At 42.5% G+C, this 20,319-nt stretch overlaps 1 protein-coding gene across 3 annotated transcripts; it reads right to left on the minus strand.

Moving 5' to 3' along the window:
- Positions 1–1,759: 1,759 nt before the first annotated feature.
- On the minus strand, positions 1,760–8,329 carry LOC115120171 (cytochrome P450 2K1-like). Of its 3 annotated transcripts, XM_065020903.1 has the most exons (5): positions 7,239–8,287; positions 6,398–6,537; positions 5,544–5,870; positions 3,209–3,390; positions 2,261–2,622 (listed from the first exon to the last, which is right to left on the minus strand). In XM_065020903.1, the coding sequence occupies exons 3-5, from the start codon at positions 5,851–5,853 to the stop codon at positions 2,524–2,526; spliced, it is 591 nt and encodes a 196-aa protein (XP_064876975.1). In that variant the 5' UTR covers positions 5,854–5,870; positions 6,398–6,537; positions 7,239–8,287; the 3' UTR covers positions 2,261–2,523. The 3 variants fall into 3 exon arrangements, with proteins under 3 accessions (XP_064876977.1, XP_064876975.1, XP_064876976.1); XM_065020905.1 differs by lacking the exons at positions 2,261–2,622; positions 3,209–3,390 and adding an exon at positions 1,760–2,254 and having other exon boundaries at positions 7,239–8,324; XM_065020904.1 differs by lacking the exon at positions 3,209–3,390 and having other exon boundaries at positions 7,239–8,329.
- Positions 8,330–20,319: the final 11,990 nt, after the last annotated feature.

Here is a 20,319-nt window from a genome sequence, read left to right on the forward strand (position 1 = left end):
ATTTTTCTTTTAATCCTGCGTTTGTGATTGCATCTTTTGTTCGACAAAATGGCTATATATTGGCTGTGTCTTTGGTGGTGGTTTGACATAAATATGTGCTATGTTTTCGCCGTAAAACATTTTAGAAATCTGACTCGCTGGGTAGATGAACAAGGTGTTTATCTTTCATTTGAGCTATTGGACTTGTTAATGTGTGGAGGTTAAATATTTCTAAGAATATTTTTGCATTCTGTGCGCCATCTTTTGAGTTGAGCGTGGGGGGGGGGGGGTGCCATAGGGGAACGTGGTAGCGTGAACAAGTTTTAAGTGGGATGTGTAAATGTGCATTGAAGGCAAATGGCAAGTACAAATGTCAAGTCTAAATGTACAATGAAGGCTAATTGAAATTGCAAGGAGGCATGCAACTGAAATGCAGGGATAGCAGCAATGAGGTTACCAAGGTAGACATGTATGTACATGTACAACTCAATAATGTCCTTACCAGACTTTGCAAAGCACTTTGCAAAGCAATGGATCACTGCATCAGTGTAGGGCAGGTTCTTCCTGTCCTTTACCAAGGCCTGATGACCTCCTATCACCCTGCTCAACTCCTCTGGGAACCGGTCTGGAAAAAAGACAGGAAGTGCCAATGTTACTAGCGTAGCACCCCGTATTATAAGCATATTGAACAGCTTTTAAGAAATATATTACCTTCAACAGTGTTATCTTGTGATCAAACTGTCAATGTTTTGTGATTATTGGTGTCGTAAAAATGTTAGCTAACGGGTTACCGATTAGCATGCTTGACATTTCAGTGGAAATATACTAGTATCAGCTTTTTCATAAGCGGTTTAGCAAAATAAATGCGTCCCATGTTGTAGGCATACGGTCCCCAGTTATTTGCCACCTTACTATTTTGTTCGAATGCAAGATAAATCCGTTTAATTTTGTTCAAAAAAGAGACTCCAACCTCATGTCTGAAGTGTTTACTAGATAGTTTACTAGTTGGCTAGCCTTTGGGTTAAAACAAAAATTACTTGCCTGAAATCGGTTAGCTATATTTCAGAGGTTAACAAGTATATGTGGTCTGTCGCGTAATATACACCATGTCCCACAAAATGTGCATGTATATTACTTTTTTGAAAACTCTCAAAACCAAATTTAACTTTCATAAATTGCAGTGAAAATCGGTGGTCAGCTAGCTAGAAGGGTGTGTTTAGTGGCAAAACTTACCATTATTTTCCAGTCCATTTAAATGTTGAGCTCGAGAGAGTGTCCGAATTTAGGGGGTGTCCGATGTTTAGGGAAAATGAGCAATAACCCAGTGTTGAAACATTAATCTGAATGGTCTTTACCCTGGTATCTGTTCAGTGACCTGTGTTTCAGGTTGGCCTCTTGCCAATGTTTACTGATAACAACACCTTAAGTGTCTCTGTGTTTTGTGTCACCATGTAATAGGTCTCGGGCGGGTTTTTATCAGTGCTAATCAGTGTCATTTAAGAGGAGGGAGGCTGACTTACTTAAATTCAAGTTTACAACGTAGCTGCACACAGGTTGAGATACAATTTTGAGGTGACAGACAGTGACACATGGACAGACAGTGACACATTCAATACTGCCTTGCACACTCTGATATAGGGTGTAATCATTAGTCCAACAGTTGTAAACCAGAGTTTCTATCGGACAAATTCAGATATGTTTATCCCCGTTTCATTCTGTTTACTTCCGTTTAAGAAACGTTTTTGAACAGAATCGGGGGAATGAATAAATAAATACATAACCAATTGAAAATCACATATAATCACATACCAGTATTTTATAACAATTAGATGCACAAGGCAAATGTCGTCACATAAAATCACATATGAGCACATTATCACAATTAAATGCACAAATCAAACGGCATACATTTTTAGCCCTAATATGTACAACTTGACTGAGGTAATATATGCCATTTAGCAGATGCTTTAATCCAATGGGACTTACAGCTCATTCACATATGTTATTCAAAAAACACTGTATCAATCTGCAATAACAGTAACATTTTATGTTGGTCTAAAGCCATGTGTAATATACATTGGACACAGACTCTCATCTCAGACAGAACACTACTGGTGAGGTGAAGGACTGAGGGTGATCCCCAGGGATGGTGTGAGGTCCAGATCCTCCTCTCTTACCCCGGGAGGAGGAGAGAAACAAAAGCGCTGCAGGAGGGAGGTGAAGAGAAGGAAGAGCTCCATCCTGGCCAGACTCTCTCCGAGACACACCCTACGACCTGAAAGAGGAAGATGAGGAAGAGAGCATGAGGACAATAGAAAAGGAAGAGCTCTATCCTGGCCAGACTCTCTCCTAGACACACCCTACGTCCTGGAAGAGGAAGATGAGGAAGACAGCATGAGGACAATAGAAAAGGAAGAGCTCCATCCTGACCAGACTATCTCCTAGACACACCCTACGACCTGGAAGATGAAGATGAGGAAGACAGCATGAGGACCATAGAAAAGGAAGAGCTCCATCCTGACCAGACTCTCTCCGAGACACACCCTACGACCTGAAAGAGGAAGATGAGGAAGACAGCATGAGGACCATAGAAAAGGAAGAGCTCCATCCTGACCAGACTCTCTCCGAGACACACCCTACGACCTGGAAGAGGAAGATGAGGAAGACAGCATGAGGACCATAGAAAAGGAAGAGCTCCATCCTGACCAGACTCTCTCCGAGGCACACCCTACGACTTGGAAGAGGAAGATGAGGAAGACAGCATGAGGACCATAGAAAAGGAAGAGCTCCATCCTGACCAGACTCTCTCCTAGACACAACCTACGACCTGCGAGGGTGACCCCAGTTAGAAAAAAATATGTAATAATTCTATATTAAAAAATAGATAATAATAACATGAAAGCTGTCCTAAATTTCCCTACTCCATGCAACAAAAACATGTTCAAATCAGTGCACCTGCATAAAAGACATAGAGGAATCACAGTCATAGCCACTGCAGGATCTGTTACTTGTTTATTCAGAATAACAGTAATCACATCTGACAGCTTTTTGTCAGGTCCAAGGTTTTCCTCTGTGATGCTAGTGCATGCAACTCAAATAACTGAACATCTGAAGGGAATCGTTAAGGTAAACGATTCTCTGTTCTCTGTGTTTATATCTTTAAGCTGACCCCTGTCTGTACCCTATAGGTGACTAATCAGACCAAAATATGGACAACCAGGACTATGACCTTCCTGATGGAGCCTTGGAAGGTGATGTCTTGGCTGGTGGTGTGAGGGATGGACATGGGTACAATGTTGGCCAGTCTTTGGGTCTCATGGATCACTGCATCAGTGTAGGGCAGGTTCTTCCTGTCCTCTACCAAGGCCTGACGACTTCCTATGACTCTGCTTATCTCCTCTTGGACCCGGTCTGGAATAAAAAGGAAGAGGAGGGGATGAAGTTACTATAAAATCTGAATGATCTTCAGTCTGTATCTGTTAATTCACTTGGATTCAATTCAAAGACCTGTGGTTCAGGTGGGACATTTGCCAATGTTTACAGCGAGTAAAACCATAATTGTCTTAGATAACTGCAATCATACACTTTCTGTACAAAGGTCCTTCAAATCAGAATCACCTTTATTTGCCAAGTACATTTTTTTATATTTTTTTTAACCAGGCAAGTCAGTTAAGAACAAATTCTTATTTTCAATGACGGCCTAGGAACAGAGAGTTAACTGCCTGTTCAGAGGAGAACGACAGATTTGTACCTTGTCGGCTCGGGGGTTTGAACTTGCAACCTTCCAGTTACTAGTCCAACGCTCTAACCACTAGGCTACCCTGCCGCCCCATATACAGATACTCAGAACTTTAACATGATGCTGCTAGTGACAGACAACATTTAGAGACAGAATACAGATAGAGGAGTTTGCACACATTATGCAAGTGAGCTATAAGAGGTTGAGTTGTGGATATACGGTTATTTTAGAAAGTATTCAGACCCCCTAACTTTTTCCACATTTTGCTACATTACAGCCTTATTCTAAAATTGATTAAATAAAAACATTTCCTCAATGTCCTCAATCTACACACAATACCCCATAATGACAAAGTGAAAACAGGTTTATAGATTTTTTTGTAAATGTATTAAAAAATTAAAACAGGAATACCTCATTTACATAAGTAATCAGACCTTTTACTATGAGACTCGCAATTGAGCTCAGGTGCATCCTGTTTCACCCTTGAGATGTTTTTACAACTTGATTGGAGTCCACCTGTGGTAAATTCAATGAATTGGACATAATTTGGAAAGGCACACACCTGTATATATAAGGTTCCACAGTTGACAGTGCATGTCAGAGCAAAAACCAAGCCATGAGGTTGAAGGAATTGTCAGGGAGGTGACCAAGAACTGATGGTCACTCTGACAGAGCTCCAAAGTACCTCTGTGTAGATGGGAGAACGTTCCAGAAGGACAACCATGTCTACAACACTCCACCAATTCGGCCTTTATGGTAGAGTGGCAGCCTACTTGGAGTTTGCCAAAAATGCACCTAAAGGACTCTCAGACCATGAGAAACAAGATTCTCTGGTCTGATGAAACCAATAACTCTTTAGCTTGAATGCGAAGTGTCACGTCTGGAGGAAAACAGACACCTCTCATCACCTGGCCAAAACCATCCCTACAGTGAAGCATGATGGTGGCAGCGCCATGCTGTGGGGATGTTTTTGAGCGGCAGGGAAATTAGTCAGGATCGAGGAAAAGATGAATGGAGCAAAGTACAGAGAGATCCTTGATGAAAACCTGTTCCAGAGTGCTCAGGACCTCAGACTTAGTTAATTAAGCACCGTATAATTATATCAGAATTAGTTAATTGACCACCATAGAAGGATATCAGAATTAGTTAATTGACCACCATAGAAGGATATCAGAATTAGTTAATTGTCCACCATAGAAGGATCTCAGAATTAGTTAATTGACCACCATAGAAGGATGTCAGAATTAGTTAATTGACCACCATAGAAGGATGTCAGAATTAGTTAATTGACCACCATAGAAGGATGTCAGAATTAGTTAATTGACCACCATAGAAGGCTGTCAGAATTAGTTAATTGACCACCATAGAAGGATGTCAGAATTAGTTGATTGACCACCATAGAAGGATGTCAGAATGAGTTAATTGACCACCATAGAAGGATGTCAGAATTAGTTAATTGACCACCATAGAAGGATGTCAGAATTAGTTAATTGACCACCATAGAAGGATGTCAGAATTAGTTAATTGACCACCATAGAAGGATGTCAGAATTAGTTAATTGACCACCATAGAAGGATGTCAGAATTAGTTAATTGACCACCATAGAAGGATGTCAGAATTAGTTAATTGACCAACATAGAAGGATGTCAGAATTAGTTAATTGACCACCATAGAAGGATGTCAGAATTAGTTAATTGACCACCATAGAAGGATGTCAGATTTAGTTAATTGACCACCATAGAAGGATGTCAGAATGAGTTAATTGACCACCATAGAAGGATGTCAGAATGATAGTGTTAATAAGGAAACACACAGTGGGACCCACCTGCAGAGAAGGGCATGAAGGCATCCTTAATGACGAATCGACCTTCCTCATCCAGAAAGTGGTCGGGGTTAAAGGTGTGAGGGCTCTTCCATTCGCTCTCATCTCGCAGGACAGACGTCAGCAGAGGTAACACATCAGTCCCCTTTTTGATGAAGTATCCCTGGAAGGTGATGTCTCGGCTGGTGGTGTGAGGGATGGACATGGGTACAATGTTGGCCAGTCTTTGGGTCTCATGGATCACTGCATCAGTGTAGGGCAGGTTCTTCCTGTGTTCTACGAAGGCCTGATGACTTCTTATGACCCTGCTCATCTCATTTGGGAACCTGTCTGGAAAAAAGACAGGAAGTGCCAATGTTACTATAACCCAGAGGTGAAACATTAATCTGAATGGTCTTTGCCCTGGTATCTGTTCAGTGACCTGTGTTACAGGTCGGCCTCTTGCCAATGTTTAGGAATAACAACCCCTTAAGTGTCTCTGTGTTTTGTGTCACTATGTAACAGGTCTTGATCAGTTTTCAGACCTTTCCTGCAGTCAAATGACCTAGTGGCCTCATGGTTGGAATGTTTTTCATATTTTTCATAATTTCATAATTAATAAATATGATTTTTTTTTTTATCCGCAGAAAATCCGGTGTTTTTATGTAAAATGGTTTTGTTATATTTCAGCCTTCTATAATGTATATAAAGTGTCATTTTGGGATAACCAGTCATAAAATAACACAGCATATGTCACAACAGGTGTAAATATATGGGTCATTACAGTGTTATTACCATATAATGACAGGTCATGATCGTGTTTTAACGTGTTATGACACTGGGTGTCAAGTAAAATGAAGGTCCCTACGTGAACTTACAATGTATGGTTACACTTGTCCATAAGCATCAGACCCCATCGAAGGGTTGTCCTTGTGGTGTCAGTACCAGCAGCAAACAGGTAGGTTACAGAAGATATCAGGTTGTTTTCTTGATAGTGAGTGTCCATATTTCCTGATTCCTGAAAGACACAGACTCATGGGTAACATATAAGTACCTAAAGGGATAATCCACCCCCAGAAATAAAAACCATGAAACTCCTGTCAATTTGGTGAAAGCCTATGTTCTATCAGTGGGTAAAAAATGATTTTTAGCTATGATTTAACTTCTAAGTGGTCTGTCAGTGAATTCAGGAAATCATGTAGGTTAGCTCAATGACTGGAAGTCTATGGGTATTTGCTTACGAATATCTGCATGTGAATGACACCTAGTGGAGGCAGAGGAAATAGGAATCTGCTTTATTTTGGCGAACTCCACTCCAGAGTTTTGCATCCTGTCTAGAAAGCACTAAAGAGCAAATTCCTATTTTCTCGGCCTCCGTTATGCAGCTCTCACATTTACGAGCACTGCCTACCGCTTCGCCTGGATAGGTAGATATTACTCCAGCTACCACAGTTTTGACCTTCATTTATGTCTAGCAATGGCCTGTATGAGTGAGTTAAGGCCTAACCTTGGCACAGCATACAGCTGTTAAGCCTCGATAGATACCCATAGACTTCCAGTCATTGCGCTAATGCTAGTTAGCATTGGCTCACGACACTTCCTCGAACTTCCTTCATACGTGACACAGAGACATAAAAATGGTATCCACGAGTTCATCAGTAAACTATTGTGATGCTAGAGATAATGACTATGAGGTTTGATAAGTGGTGAAATTCATACCTTGTCATACCTTTGCGTTCTGCTTTTGAACAAGGAACAAAGCCTCTATACATGTGAAGGTTGAGAGTCTTCATCATTCCACTAACCAACTCCTTTACATCCTTCTGGTTGGGAGTCTCCATCATTCCACTAACCAACTCCTTTACATCCTTCTGGTTGGGAGTCTCCATCATTCCACTAACCAACTCCTTTACATCCTTCTGGTTGGGAGTCTCCATCATTCCACTAACCAACTCCTTTACATCCTTCTGGTTGGGAGTCTCCATCATTCCACTAACCAACTCCTTTACATCCTTCTGGTTGGGAGTCTCCATCATTCCACTAACCAACTCCTTTACATTCTTCTGGTTGGGCTCTCCATCATTCCACTAACCAACTCCTTTACATCCTTCTGGTTGGGAGTCTCCATCATTCCACTAACCAACTCCTTTACATCCTTCTGGTTGGGAGTCTCCATCATTCCACTAACCAACTCCTTTACATCCTTCTGGTTGGGAGTCTCCATCATTCCACTAACCAACTCCTTTACATCCTTCTGGTTGGGAGTCTCCATCATTCCACTAACCAACTCCTTTACATCCTTCTGGTTGCTATAAACATTTTTCAGCATAAAGCTTTCGACTGTTTATCCACGGGCCCAACCATGCAAACATGTTGTACAGTCGTGGCCAAAGGTTTTTGAGAATGACACAAATATTAATTTTCAGTCTGCTGCCTCAGTTTGTATGATGGCAATTTGCATATACTCCAGAATGTTATGAAGAGTGATCAGATGAAATGCAATTAATTGCAAAGTCCCTCTTTGCCATGAAAATTAACTGAATCCCCCAAAAACATTTTCACTGCATTTCAGCCCTGCCACAAAAGGACCAGTTGACATAATGTCAGTGATTCTCTCATTAACACAGGTGTGTGTTGACGAGGACAAGGCTGGAGATCACTCTGTCATGCTGATTGAGTTTGAATAACAGACTGGGAACTTCAAAAGGAGGGTGGTGCTTGGAATCATTGTTTTTCCTCTGTCAAGCATGGTTACCTGCAAGGAAACACGTGCTGTATCATTGCTTCGCACAAAAAAACATAGTGGCAGGTCATTTTGTACCCTTAAGACGACACAGGGTTAAACGTTCTGAGAAGAGAAGTGAACATTTTGCAGAAAATGTTGGTTATTTTTTGTTTTTTTAATAACTTTAATATAAATTTAGCTGAAAGTTTCAAGACTTTTCATAACACTGATTTGCTTTCTTGAACTTTTTGAGCACAGACAGGACACATGGAATTTCATTTCATAAGGCATTAATAATGAAACACATTTATTTTTTATTGTGACAGCATCAGTGAGATTCAAACCTGTAACCCCCTGCTCTCTATCAATGGAATTAGTTCACAGCATCACCAGGATGGAGCTAGCATGACATGTTTTTAAAATTCATACAAATCTGTTAATTGTAGCGTATTCAAACAAACCCCATTTCAAAGGAAACAAGCACTCATTAAGATCAGGTGTGGTCAATTAGTGGGTGCAGCCATCATTCCTGAACCCACTTAACAAGATAGAGGATAGAGAGAGTTTTGTTGATGCTGAGAATGAAATGTATGTTTTTAAATAACATTCTTAGAACTTTGTCTGGATGTTATTAAAGTTTTCTTGTGGTTTTTATGGAAAGTTTTCTAAACGTTCTCAGAACATTTTGAGAACATGACTTTAAATAAAACCACGAGGAAACCTGTACGAATCAATATGATGAAGTACTGAAATTCCCACAGAAGAACGTTGTTTCTTAACACTCTTTGAACAATTTGAGAACACGATTTTTAATAGAACCATGAGGATATCTATGGGAAATGTTATGCTGAAGTACTGAAATTCCCATGAAGAACGTTATTCCTTTAATGTTCTCTAAACTATTTGAGAACATTCCCAATGTTAAACCAGTTTGAGAACGGTCCTAGAACACTACCAACATGGAACTCATTTCTTAAATGGGCTTAGAGTGTTCCAAAGCCAAGGAACTATACAGCACCATTGCCAGACATATGTGGAAGGTTGTTTTAAAAATAACCATATTACAACCACGCTCTCACCAAGCTCTATAGTTCTCAGAACATTATGTGCTAGCTGGGTATTTACATGATCAGTCATTCATTTCTGGAAGGTAACACAATAATCTTGTTTGTCAAACACTGACCTCAGAAGTTCATAGGCTCACATTTTACGAGGCATTTTTATTTGAATGGAAAATATTGTATCTGTTCTAAACCTGGTCTTTTGGCTTATTTTATGTTATACAGCTGTCCAAGAAATATGGCTCGGTGTTCACAGTTCACATTGGACCCAGAAAAGTGGTCGTTCTCGCAGGATACAAGACAGTCAAGCAAGCACTGGTCAACCATGCAGAGGAGTTTGGGGACAGGGGCATCAATCATTTGTTTAGTGAATTATTAATCAAAGGACACGGTAATGTCAGATAACTGATTCTCAGGCCTACTACGTTGCAAACCTTGACAAAGGACAGTTAAGCAGGCATGCTTGGTGCCATACTGTAAAAACCAACAACAGTATACAGTACCAGTCTTTCAACAGTTTTCCTTTTTTTTTTAAACTATTTTTACATTGTAGAATAATAATGAAGACATCAAAACTATGAAATAACACATATGGAATCATGTCGTAAACGAAAAAGTGTTAAAAAAACATCCAAATATATTTTATACAAGAGATTCTTTAAAGTAGCCACCCTTTCCCTTGATGACAGCTTTGCATACTCTTTGCATTCTCTCAACCAGCTTCACCTGGAATTTCCAACAGTCTTGAAGGAGTTCCCACATATGCTGAGCACTTGTTGGCTGCTTTTCCTTCACTCTTCGGGCCAACTCATCCCAAACCATCTCAATTGAGTTGAGGTCGGGTGATTGTGGAGGCCAAATATAAAATGTATTTTGATTTGTTTCACGCTTTTTTGGATCCTACATGATTCCATATGTGCTATTTCACAGTTATGAAGTCTTCACTATTATTCTAGAATGTAGAAAATAGTACAAATAAGAAAAACCGTTGAATGAGTAGGTGTGTTTGGGGAATAATCAGAATTGGTTGGTAACATAGGTAAGATGTTTTATATTCATCATATGCTTATGAGTTATTTCTCATAAGAATGTATTTTGTTGTACTATAGTGGTGGCCATTGGTAGTTATCTGTTCTATGTCAAGACTAAGTTGCATGGGCCGCAGAGAGGGGAGAGGTCAAGGTATCATCATGTGTAAACATATCTTTTGTTCCACTGTGTCTGTGTGCCAGTCACTCCCTACTTTTCCCATCGGGGAAAGGAGGATGGCAGTGTCTGGAATCATTCTCATGCTCCCTCTTATCTTAACCTATAGCCTCACTCTCCTCTCCGTGAGCTTGTCCAGGATTGGTTGTATTTAGAATTGGTTGTATCTAAATGACAATTTGATATATGCCTGTTGATATGGAGGATTGGTTTATGGTTCTAGGGTTTGAGTAAGGAGACAAAGCTGAACGATGTATTATGTCTATGCTGTCTGACTATGTGTGTTCTTTGCTATTAAAGGATCGCAGTTGCAATGTAGTGGGGCTCTCAGAGAATTCATGGATAGACACTGAATTGATTTCTCTGAGAGTCACAGGGTTGTGATAAAGCTCATATAATTAAAGATGGACTTTGGTAACTAACTCTGACTTGTGTTGTGGTTTGCGCTCATGATTTGGTAAATAGAGGAAATTTCCACGACAGTGTGTCCAAACCTTTGACTGGTTCTGTACATGATGCTCTTCTGTGTTCAACCGACTCTAACAACCCCAAATATTTTATTTTCTCCTGACTTCATAAAAATATGAAGAAAAAAACAGATTTAGTTTGAAACCTCCTACTTCCATTAATCTGTGCTTCTTAAAATTGATTTGTATTCCTTTAAGAATTTTCCTCAACTACTACATCAGAACAATATTGTTCTACTGTACTTTTTAATAGGTATTGTATTTGCCAATGGAGATTCATGGAAAGAGATGAGACGCTTTGCCCTTACAGACCTTAGGGACTTTGGAATGGGCAAGAAAGCGAGGCCTTGGTAAAGGACAGGAAGAACCTGCCCTACACTGATGCAGTGATCCATTGCTTTGCAAAGTGCTTTGCAAAGTCTGGTAAGGACATTATTGAGTTGTACATGTACATACATGTCTACCTTGGTAACCTCATTGCTGCTATCCCTGCATTTCAGTTGCATGCCTCCTTGCAATTTCAATTAGCCTTCATTGTACATTTAGACTTGACATTTGTACTTGCCATTTGCCTTCAATGCACATTTACACATCCCACTTAATAACATACATTGTACTTACTTGTTTCACTTGTACATTTTGTTGTGCTCTTTTATTTGCACTTCTGGTCAGATGCTAAGTACATTTCGTTGTACTGTACTTGTTCAATGAGAGTCAAGTTGAATCTAATCTAATCTAATGAGACCCATAGACTTGCCAACATTGTACCCATGTCCATCCCTCACACCACCAGCCGAGACGTCATCTTCCAAGGCAATACTGAATCTTTGACCATAACGGTTCCCTTTTGATGTTATATGTTATAAGAGTTTGCATTTAAAAAAAATTGTTATTGCAGATTGATACAGTGTTTTTTGAATAACATATGTGAATGAGCTGTAAGTCACTTTGGATAAAAGCGTCTGCTAAATGGCATACATGTATGCTGTTTGATTTCAAATCTAATCTAATTTTATTTGTCACTTGCATAGAATGCAAGAGGTTTGCATTTTTAGACCTTAACATGAAAGGCTTTCTTACAAGCCCTTAACCAACAATGCTGTTTAAAGAAAATTGATGTGTGAAAATATATACTAAATAAACTAAAGTAATTTTTTTCTTAAAGTAAGACAACAGGGGGGGTACCGGTTAGTCGAGGTAATTTGTACATGTAGGTAGGGGTGAGTAAGGTAAGTGACTATGCATAGATAATAACCAGTGAGTTGCAGCGGTGTAAAAACATAGGTGTATGTGGGGGGGGGGGTGAAAGCAAATAGTCCAGGGGACCATTTGATTAATCCTTCAGCAGTCTTATTTCTTGGTGGTAGAAGCTGTTAAGGAGCCTTTTAGGACCTAGACTTGCCATGTGGTATTAGAGAGAACAGTCAATGACTAGTATATAGGTCCTGGACTTCTAGACTTCCGGCGCCGACAGAGATGGCCGCCTCGCTTCGCGTTCCTAGGAAACTATGCAGTTTTTTGTTTTTTTACGTGTTATTTCTTACATTAGTACCCCAGGTCATCTTAGGTTTCATTACATACAGTCGAGAAGAACTACTGAATATAAGATCAGCGTCAACTCACCATCAGTACGACCAAGAATATGTTTTCCGCGACGCGGATCCTGTGTTCTGCCTTACAAACAGGACAACGGAATGGATCGCATGCAGCGACCCAAGAAAACGACTCCGAAAAAGAGGGAAACGTAGCGGTCTTCTGGTCAGACTCCGGACAAGGGCACATCGCGCACCACTCCCCAGCATTCTTCTTGCCAATGTCCAGTCTCTTGACAACAAGGTTGATGAAATCCGAGCAAGGGTAGCATTCCAGAGGGACATCAGAGACTGCAATGTTCTCTGCTTCACGGAAACATGGCTTACTGGGAAGACGCTATCCGATGCGGTGCAGCCAACGGGTTTCTCCACGCATCGCGCCGACAGAAACAAACATCTTTCTGGTAAGAAGAGCGGCGGGGGCGTATGCCTCATGACTAACGAGACATGGTGTGATGAAGGAAACATACAGGAACTCAAATCCTTCTGTTCACCTGATTTAGAATTCCTCACAATCAAATGTAGACCGCATTATCTTCCAAGAGAATTCTCTTCGATTATAATCACAGCCGTATATATCCCCCAAGCAGACACATCGATGGCTCTGAACGAACTTTATTTAACTCTTTGCAAACTGGAAACCATTTATCCGGAGGCTGCATTCATTGTAGCTGGGGATTTTAACAAAGCTAATCTGAAAACAAGACTCCCTAAATTTTATCAGCATATCGATTGCGCAACCAGGGGTGGTAAAACCTTGGATCATTGTTACTCTAACTTCCGCGACGCATATAAGGCCCTGCCCCGCCCCCTTTCGGAAAAGCTGACCACGACTCCATTTTGTTGATCCCTGCCTACAGGCAGAAACTTAAACAAGAGGCTCCCACGCTGAGGTCTGTCCAACGCTGGTCAGACCAAGCTGACTCCACACTCCAAGACTGCTTCCATCACGTGGACTGGGACATGTTTCGTATTGCGTCAGATGAAAATATTGACGAATACGCTGATTCGGTGTGCGAGTTCATTAGAACGTGCGTCGAAGATGTCGTTCCCATAGCAACGATAAAAACATTCCCAAACCAGAAACCGTGGATTGATGGCAGCATTCGCGTGAAACTGAAAGCGAACCACTGCTTTTAATCAGGGCAAGGTGTCTGGTAACATGTCCGAATATAAACAATGCAGCTATTCCCTCCGCAAGGCTATTAAACAAGCTAAGCGTCAGTACAGAGACAAAGTGGAATCTCAATTCAATGGCTCAGACACAAGAGGCATGTGGCAGGGTCTACAGTCAATCACGGACTACAAGAAGAAACCCAGCCCAGTCACGGACCAGGATGTCTTGCTCCCAGGCAGACTAAATAACTTTTTGCCCGCTTTGAGGACAATACAGTGCCACTGACACGGCCTGCAACGAAAACATGCGGTCTCTCCTTCACTGCAGCCGAGGTGAGTAAGACATTTAAACGTGTTAACCCTCGCAAGGCTGCAGGCCCAGACGGCATCCCCAGCCGCGCCCTCAGAGCATGTGCAGACCAGCTGGCCGGTGTGTTTACGGACATATTCAATCAATCCCTATACCAGTCTGCTGTTCCCACATGCTTCAAGAGGGCCACCATTGTTCCTGTTCCCAAGAAAGCTAAGGTAACTGAGCTAAACGACTACCGCCCCGTAGCACTCACTTCCGTCATCATGAAGTGCTTTGAGAGACTAGTCAAGGACCATATCACCTCCACCCTACCTGACACCCTAGACCCACTCCAATTTGCTTACCGCCCAAATAGGTCCACAGACGATGCAATCTCAACCACACTGCACACTGCCCTAACCCACCTGGACAAGAGGAATACCTATGTGAGAATGCTGTTCATCGACTACAGCTCGGCATTCAACACCATAGTACCCTCCAAGCTCGTCATCAAGCTCGAGACCCTGGGTCTCGACCCCGCCCTGTGCAACTGGGTACTGGACTTCCTGACGGGCCGCCCCCAGGTGGTGAGGGTAGGCAAAAACATCTCCCCGCTGATCCTCAACACGGGGGCCCCACAAGGGTGCGTTCTGAGCCCTCTCCTGTACTCACTGTTCACCCACGACTGCGTGGCCACGCACGCCTCCAACTCAATCATCAAGTTTGCGGACGACACAACAGTGGTAGGCTTGATTACCAACAACGACGAGACGGCCTACAGGGAGGAGGTGAGGGCCCTCGGAGTGTGGTGTCAGGAAAATAACCTCACACTCAACGTCAACAAAACTAAGGAGATGATTGTGGACTTCAGGAAACAGCAGAGGGAACACCCCCCTATCCACATCGATGGAACAGTAGTGGAGAGGGTAGCAAGTTTTAAGTTCCTCGGCATACACATCACAGACAAACTGAATTGGTCCACTCACACTGACAGCGTCGTGAAGAAGGCGCAGCAGCGCCTCTTCAACCTCAGGAGGCTGAAGAAATTCGGCTTGTCACCAAAAGCACTCACAAACTTCTACAGATGCACAATCGAGAGCATCCTGGCGGGCTGTATCACCGCCTGGTACGGCAACTGCTCCGCCCTCAACCGTAAGGCTCTCCAGAGGGTAGTGAGGTCTGCACAACGCATCACCGGGGGCAAACTACCTGCCCTCCAGGACACCTACACCACCCGATGTTACAGGAAGGCCATAAAGATCATCAAGGACATCAACCACCCGAACCACTGCCTGTTCACCCCGCTATCATCCAGAAGGCGAGGTCAGTACAGGTGCATCAAAGCTGGGACTGAGAGACTGAAAAACAGCTTCTATCTCAAGGCTATCAGACTGTTAAACAGCCACCATTGAGTGGCTGCTGCCAACACACTGTCATTGACACTGACCCAACTCCAGCCACTTTAATAATGGGAATTGATGGGAAATGATGTAAATATATCACTAGCCACTTTAAACAATGCTACCTTATATAATGTTACTTACCCTACATTATTCATCTCATATGCATACGTATATACTGTACTCTACATCATCGACTGCATCCTTATGTAATACATGTATCACTAGCCACTTTAACTATGCCACTTTGTTTACTTTGTCTACATACTCATCTCATATGTATATACTGTACTCGATACCATCTACTGTATGCTGCTCTGTACCATCACTCACTCATATATCCTTATGTACATATTCTTTATCCCCTTACACTGTGTATAAGACAGTAGTTTTAGAATTGTTAGTTAGATTACTTGTTGGTTATCACTGCATTGTCGGAACTAGAAGCACAAGCATTTCGCTACACTCGCATTAACATCTGCTAACCATGTGTATGTGACAAATCAAATTTGATTTGATTTGATTTGATTTGGATGGCAGGAAGCTTGGCCCAAGTGATGTACTACGGTCGGATGCGGAGCAGTTGCTATACCAGGCAGTGATGCAACCGGTCAGGATGCTCTCGATGGTGCAGCTGTAGAACTTTTTGAGGATCTGAGGACCCATGCCACATCTTTTCAGTCTCCTGAGGGGGAAAAGGCGTTGTCATGCATACTTCACAACTTTCTTGGTGTGTTTGGACCATGATAGTTTGTTGGTGATGTGGACACCAAAGAACTTGAAACTCTCGACCCACTCCACTACAGCCCCTTCGATGTGAATGAGGTGTGATCGGCCTTACTTTTCCTGTAGTCCGCAATCATCTCCTTTGTCTTGCTTACGTTGAGGGAGAGGTTGTTGTTCTGACACCACACTTCCAAGTCTCTGACCTGGCTGTCTCATCGTGATCAGGGCGGCAGGGTAGCCTAGTGGTTAGAGCGTTGGACTAGTAACCGAAAGGTTGCAAGTTCAAATCCCCGAGCTACCCCTGAACAGGCAGTTAACCCACTGTTCCTAGGCCGTCATTGAAAATAAGAATTTGTTCTTAACTGACTTGCCTAGTAAAATAAAGGTAAAATAAAAAAAATAAAAAATAAACCACCGTTGTGTCATCAGCAAACTTAATGACAGTGTTGGAGTCGTGCTTGGCCATGCAGTCGTGGGTGAACAGGAAGTCCAGGAGGGGACTGAGCACGCACCCCTGAGAGGCCCCCATGTTGAGGATCAGCGTGGCAGCTGGGAGGTGTTTAGTCCCAGGGTCCGTAGCTTAATGATGAGTCTTGTGGGCACCATGGTGTTGAACACTGAGCTTAAGTCAATGAACAGCATTCTCACATACAGTAGGTGTTGCTTTTGTCCAGGTAGGAAAGGGCAGTGTGGATTGAGATATGTGTCTCTAATTGAAGACTATGACATTTGTGTTGTGCATACCACATCAAATCAAATTTTAATGGCCACATACACACTTAGCAGATGTTAATGCGAGTGTAGCGAAATGCTCATGCTTCTAGTTCCAACCATGCAGTAATATCTAACAAGTAATCTAACAATTTCACAACAACTACCTTATACACACATATGTAAAGGAATGAATAAGAATATGTACATATAAATATATGGAAGAGCGATGGCCGAACAGCATAGGCAAGATGCAGGAGATGGTATATACATATGAGATGAGTAATGTAGGGTATGTAAACATGATATAAAGTGGCATTGTTTAAAGTGACTAGTGATACATTTATTACATACAAATTATAATTATTAAAGTGGCTAGAGAAGAGTCAGTATGTTGGCAGCAGCCACTCAATGTTAGTGATGGCTGGTTAACAGTCTGATGGCCTTGAGATAGAAGCTGTTTTTCAATCTTTCAGTCCCAGCTTTGATGCACCTGTACTGACCTTGCCTTCTGGATGATAGCGAGGGGAATAGGCAGTGGATCGGGTGGTTGTTGTCCATGATGATCTTTTTGGCCTTCCTGTGACATCAGGTGGTGTAGGTGTCCTGGAGGGCAGGTAGTTTGCCCTTGGGGAACTGCCTGTTCAGGGGCAGAATGAAAGATTTGTACCTTGTCAGCACTGGGGTTTGAACTTGCAACCTTCTGGTTACTAGTCCAACACTCTAACCACTAGGCACCCTGCCACGCAGTCATGGGTGAACAGGGAGTACAGGAGAGGGCTGATAAAGCAACCTTTTAGGGCCCCAGTGTTGAGGATCAGCGGGGTGGAGATGTTGTTTCCTACCCTCACGACCTGGGGGCGTCCCGTCAGAAAGTCCAGGGCCCAGTTGCACAGGGCGTGGTCGAGACCCAGGGTACTACCAGCTTAATGACGAGTGTTAAATGCTGTTAAATGCTGAGCTGTAGTCAATGAATATCATTCTTACATAGGTATTCCTCTTGTCCAGATGGGTTAGGGCATTGTGCAGTGTGATTGTGATTGCGATTGCGTCATCAGTGGACTTATTGGGGCGGTAAGCAAATTGGAGTGGGTCTAGGGTGTCAGGTAGGGCGGAGGTGATATTATCCTTGACTAGTCTCTCAAAGCACTTCATGATGACAGAAGTGAGTGCTACGGGGTGATAGTCGTTTAGATCAGTCACCTTAGCTTTCTTGGGAACAGGAACCATGGTGATCCTCTTGAAGCATGTGGGAACAGCAGACTGGGATAGAGATTGATTGTATATGTCCATAAACACACGAGCCAGCTGGTCTGAGCATGCCGTGAGGACGCAGCTAGGGATGCCATCTGGGCCGGCAGCCTTGCGAGGGTTAACACATTTACATTTTTTACTCACTTTGGCTGCAGTGAAGGAGAGCCCACAGGTTTTGTCGGTGGCACTGTATTGTCCTCAAAGCGAGCAAAGAAGCTGTTTAGTTTGTCTGGGAGCAAGACATCGGGGTCTGCGACAGGGCTGGTTTTCTTTTTGTAGTCCGTGATAGACTGGAGACCCTGCCACATACCTCTCATGTCTGAGCCATTGAATTGCGACTCTACTTTGTCTCTATACTGACACTTAGTTTGTTTGATTGCCTTGCGGAGGGAATAGCTACACTATTTGTATTCGGTCATGTTTCCGGTCACCTTGCGCTGATTAAAAGCAGTGGTTCGCGCATTCAGTTTTGCGGAATGCTTCCATCAATCCACGGTTTCTGGTTGGGGAAGGTTTTAATATTCACCGTGGGTACAACATCACCAATGCATTTGCTAATAAACAAGCTCACTGAATCAGTGTATACATCAATGTTGTTGTTCAACGCTATCCGGAACATATCCCAGTCCACGTGATCGAAGCAATCTTAAAGCGTGGATTCAGATTGGTCGGACCAGACCTGAGCACGGACGTTTCCTGTTTTTGTTTCTGTCTATAGGCTGGGAGCAACAAAATGGAGTCGTGGTCAGATTTGCCGAAAGGAGGGCGAGGGAGGGCTTTGTATGCGTCGCGGAAGTTAGAGTAACAATGATCCAGGATTTTGTCGCGCATTTGATATGCTGATCAAATTTAGGGAGCCTTGTTTTCAGATTAGTCTTGTTAATATCCCCAGCTACAATAAATGCAGCCTCGGGATGTGTGGTTTCCAGTTTACATAGAGTCCAATGAAGTTCTTTCAGGGCCGTCGAAGTGTCTGATTTGGAGAGATATACACGACCGTGATTATAATCGAAGAGAATTCTCTTGGTAGATAATGCGGTAGGCATTTGATTGTATGTTGTTATGATCACACCACGACTCGTTAATCATAAGGCAAACACCCCAGCCTTTCTTCTTACCAGAGATATGTTTGTTTCTGTCGGTGCGATGTGTGAAGATACCAGGTGGCTGTACGGACTGTACCAGGTGGCTGTACCGACTGTACCGATAACATATCCCGAGTGAGCCATGTTTCTGTGGAGCAGAGAATGTTGCAATCTCTGATATTTCTCTGGAAGGCAACCCTTGCTCGGATTTTGTATACCTTGTTGTCAAGAGACTGGACATTGGCGAGTCGTATACTTGGGAGCGGTGGGCGATGTGCCCGTCTACGCAGCCTGACCAGAAGACCGCTCCGTCTGCCCCTTCTGCGGCGCCATTGTTTTGGGTCGCCTGTTGGGATCCGATCCACTGTCCTGGGTGGTGGACCAAACAGAGGATCCGCTTCGGGAAAGTCGTATTCCTGGTCATAATGTTGGTAAGTTGACATTGCACTTATATCCAATAGTTTCTCTTGGCTGTATGTAATAAGACTCAAGATGTCCTGGGGTAACAGTGTATGAAATAATACATAAAAAAACGAAATACTGCATAGTTTCCTAAGAACGCAAAGCGAGGCGGTCATCCCTGTCGGCTCCGGATGTAACACAACTATCAATTGTGATAATGTGCTCATATAAGTATGAATTCCTGCATATAGCAATTGAACTATACATTTTTACAGTGTTTTGTCTTGCGTTACAACACAAGAGAGGAAACGTATGTCAGTTGAAGAGAACAAACCACTGACTCATTGGTTTAAATGTAAAATGTGCAGTTCAATGCTTTTTGCAGGAATTCAAACTTTATAGGGTATTGGCCAGTACGTGGGGAAGGACCAATAGAAACACGAAGCCTTTATGTAGTGAACTTTACACTGCATAAAACTGTCCAAGACCTTTTGTACAGTGACACAAAACACAGTTACAGGTGTTGCCAACTGTAAATATTGGCAAGAGGCCAATCTGAAGCACAGGTCATTGAACCGATACCAGGCTAAAGATCATTCAGATTATCTCTCTGTTCCTGTGTTGGGTCTTTGCTGACTTTGTTTTAAATCTCATCAACAGATCACTATTAATTCATTGAATGGGAAATTATTTAACTGAACTGGTGAAACTGAATTATTTATGGTAAACCACACTCAGCCCCACCTTAATAAAACACTCAGCC

The sequence above is a fragment of the Oncorhynchus nerka genome, linkage group LG7, assembly GCF_034236695.1.
Source record: "Oncorhynchus nerka isolate Pitt River linkage group LG7, Oner_Uvic_2.0, whole genome shotgun sequence".
In the NCBI taxonomy this organism is placed as follows: Eukaryota; Metazoa; Chordata; class Actinopteri; order Salmoniformes; family Salmonidae; genus Oncorhynchus; species Oncorhynchus nerka.